Source organism: Brassica oleracea, chromosome C8 (assembly GCF_000695525.1).
Source record: "Brassica oleracea var. oleracea cultivar TO1000 chromosome C8, BOL, whole genome shotgun sequence".
NCBI classification, from domain to species: domain Eukaryota; kingdom Viridiplantae; phylum Streptophyta; class Magnoliopsida; order Brassicales; family Brassicaceae; genus Brassica; species Brassica oleracea.
The window spans coordinates 15,395,634-15,398,086 of NC_027755.1; the positions used below are offsets into that span (position 1 = coordinate 15,395,634).

General features: G+C 41.5%; 1 protein-coding gene across 1 annotated transcript; it reads right to left on the minus strand.

The window, feature by feature from the left end:
- Nucleotides 1–565: 565 nt before the first annotated feature.
- On the minus strand, nt 566–2,224 carry LOC106307601 (serine/arginine repetitive matrix protein 1-like). Its single transcript, XM_013744594.1, has one exon. It carries the CDS (start codon nt 2,091–2,093, stop codon nt 732–734), a length of 1,362 nt encoding a protein of 453 aa, XP_013600048.1. The 5' UTR covers nt 2,094–2,224; the 3' UTR covers nt 566–731.
- Nucleotides 2,225–2,453: the final 229 nt, after the last annotated feature.

Below are 2,453 nucleotides of genomic sequence, written 5' to 3' on the forward strand. Positions count from 1 at the left end.
TTAAGTTTAAGTTTGTAAAACATGAAGTTTAAGTTTAAGTTTAAGACTTTAAGTATCATCTTTTAAATTGAAAATTAGACTTTTTAGAATATGTACATCTTTTAAATGACATTTAGAATCTGCACATCTTTTAAATTGAAAATTAGACTTTTTACATAAAGTAGACGTCTGGACCCCATGGACAACCCATCTGGTCATGGTCCTATTTGGTTATGGTCCTATTTGGATATAGTCTTGTTTGGGCTTCGACCAAAACCGTCCAGAAAAAAATAAGTCCATCTGGACACGCCCAAACCCACCCAGCCCGTCCAATTGACACCCTATACCTATACGAAGAGATCTTGAATAAACAAAGGAGATGGCTACCGTACAACCATGCTTCTCATTTCAGGGACTCCTTGCAAAAATAGTGTACTGACAACATATTACTAAACAGTAAACTGGCAACTAGGTTTGTAGTTTTTATCATGCTGTTGTCCAACACTGTATTCCAGTTTTGAGATGGATATTGGAAACATTGTTCAAGGTAGTGAAATATGTAATCAGTGTGACACATGGCAGTGTGTATAATCAATCTGAGTTTTTATTCACATAAATCAGCATTCCAGTTGCTATCTTTTTCAGCCTGAATAACTATAACACAAAAGTCTTTTACAAGTTTATGAAGACAAGCAGAGTAAACTGAAAAATGTTATTTATTTTGTCTGTAATTAGAACATTCAATACGTTCTCTACCTCGATGAATTTGCAGAGATCTTACAAGCAGATCTCTTGATGGATTCGATTCTTTGTAACCTAATCTGTTCTCTGAACTTTGCAATGAACTCATCAGCCTTCTTGTCCACGTCACTGATGTTCCCACAATTTATTTCCTCTTCTATCTTCTTCTCACTATGTTCACCATCTTCGTGGATTACATTTTCTGTTATCATATCTTCTTTATCCTCGGATTCTTCAGTTGCCTTGCTCCCCACGAAACTTCTTCTATCATTCCTGTTCATGTCTTCTCTGATATCTTCTTTCGTTTCCGCGATTGGATCAGACCACCAGACTTTTGTAGGAGAGTTTCTTGTCGCTGAACGTTCATCGAGTTTCATCTTTTGCTCCGACAGTTTTCTCCGTTCGCTGCTTACTCTGAGTTTACTCGGAGGCGACTTATAGTAGTCCATCGGAGGTGGTGGTGGCGGAGGCGGTGGAGGAGTATAATTCTTCTTCTGAACTGATTCTCTGTAGCTTCGGGGAGGAGGATAATCCTTTCTCGGCGCCGAGTTATAAAACGCCGGCAACGGCGGCGGTGGCGGAGGAGGAGGAGGTGACGGTGACGGGTGAAACTCCTTCTTCCTCACGGTGTCCTCAGCTCCAGACTCAGATGTAAGCTTAGGTAAAGGCGTTGAAGAAGAGGAAGATGACGTCAGATTCGCCGGAGTCTTGATCAACGGCTGAGATTCAATCTCCATCGACGATGATCTTGACCTCCACGGAATCGGAGAAGGAAGCGCATCGCTGCTGTTATCATCAACGAGAGTCTTCAAGAGCTGTCTCTTTGATCTCACACTCTCCCATCTGCCGGAATCAGAACCGCGAGAGTAGTTCAAGCTTCGAACAGGCAAAAGCAGAGGCTTTTCTCTGACACCTGAAGTAGAGAGAACGGTCTCTGGAATTTTCGTCTGGTACTTGTTCCTCCATGTCTGAATCCTACGGTGGTGGTGGTGGTGGTTGTCGAGGGAGGAATCATCGGATCCACTCTCGTGATGATCCACGTTGAAAACAGAGGATGATACTTCGAGAATCTTAGGCACATAGGGATGAGGGTTATTAGTATTGTTATTGCTTTCTCCTCCTCCTTCGTAGTTCCGGCGGCTGAAGAGGCCGTAGGAGACGGCGATGCCGACGAAAATCATATGGAGAAGCTCGAGGAGTCTGGTTTGATTAGCGAGCTCAGGCGTCTGAGAAAGGAAGACTGGTACGAGGGAGCATAAAAGGGCGAGGATTAGGGCTTTAAAGAGGAATCGAGAGTAGAATTTTCTAGGGTTTTGATCTTTTTTGTCACCCGATTGAGTTGTTTTCTTCGAGCTTCTTGTTGTTTCCACCATTAGAGAGAAAGTGAGTTGTACTTTAGGTTGGTGATGAAAGATGGTTTGAAAATACGATTAAAAGACCAAAGTTAGTGGAAGTGCTAAGACTTCGAGGTTAAGTTCTGTTTTTTTTGGGGGTTTATAAAAAATGTGAGAATAAGAAAGAGATTGAAGAGAACAAAATCTGACGTCCAAGTTGATGTGTGAATTCATTCCCAACTTTAATTTTGTGGGGTTTCTGATACTATTCTAACGTTATTTCTGATGGTTGACAGCGACTGGAGAATCGCTATGTTGAACATCCAAATGTTGATTACATTCCAACCAGGGCAAATTTCCAAAATAGCACATTTTTAAGTTTATGTCACAAAAATAGCT

Excerpts from the sequence above, each read along its gene's own strand:
- LOC106307601 (XM_013744594.1), bottom strand. The coding sequence starts at position 2,093 with ATGGTGGAAACAACAAGAAGCTCGAAGAAAACAACTCAATCGGGTGAC.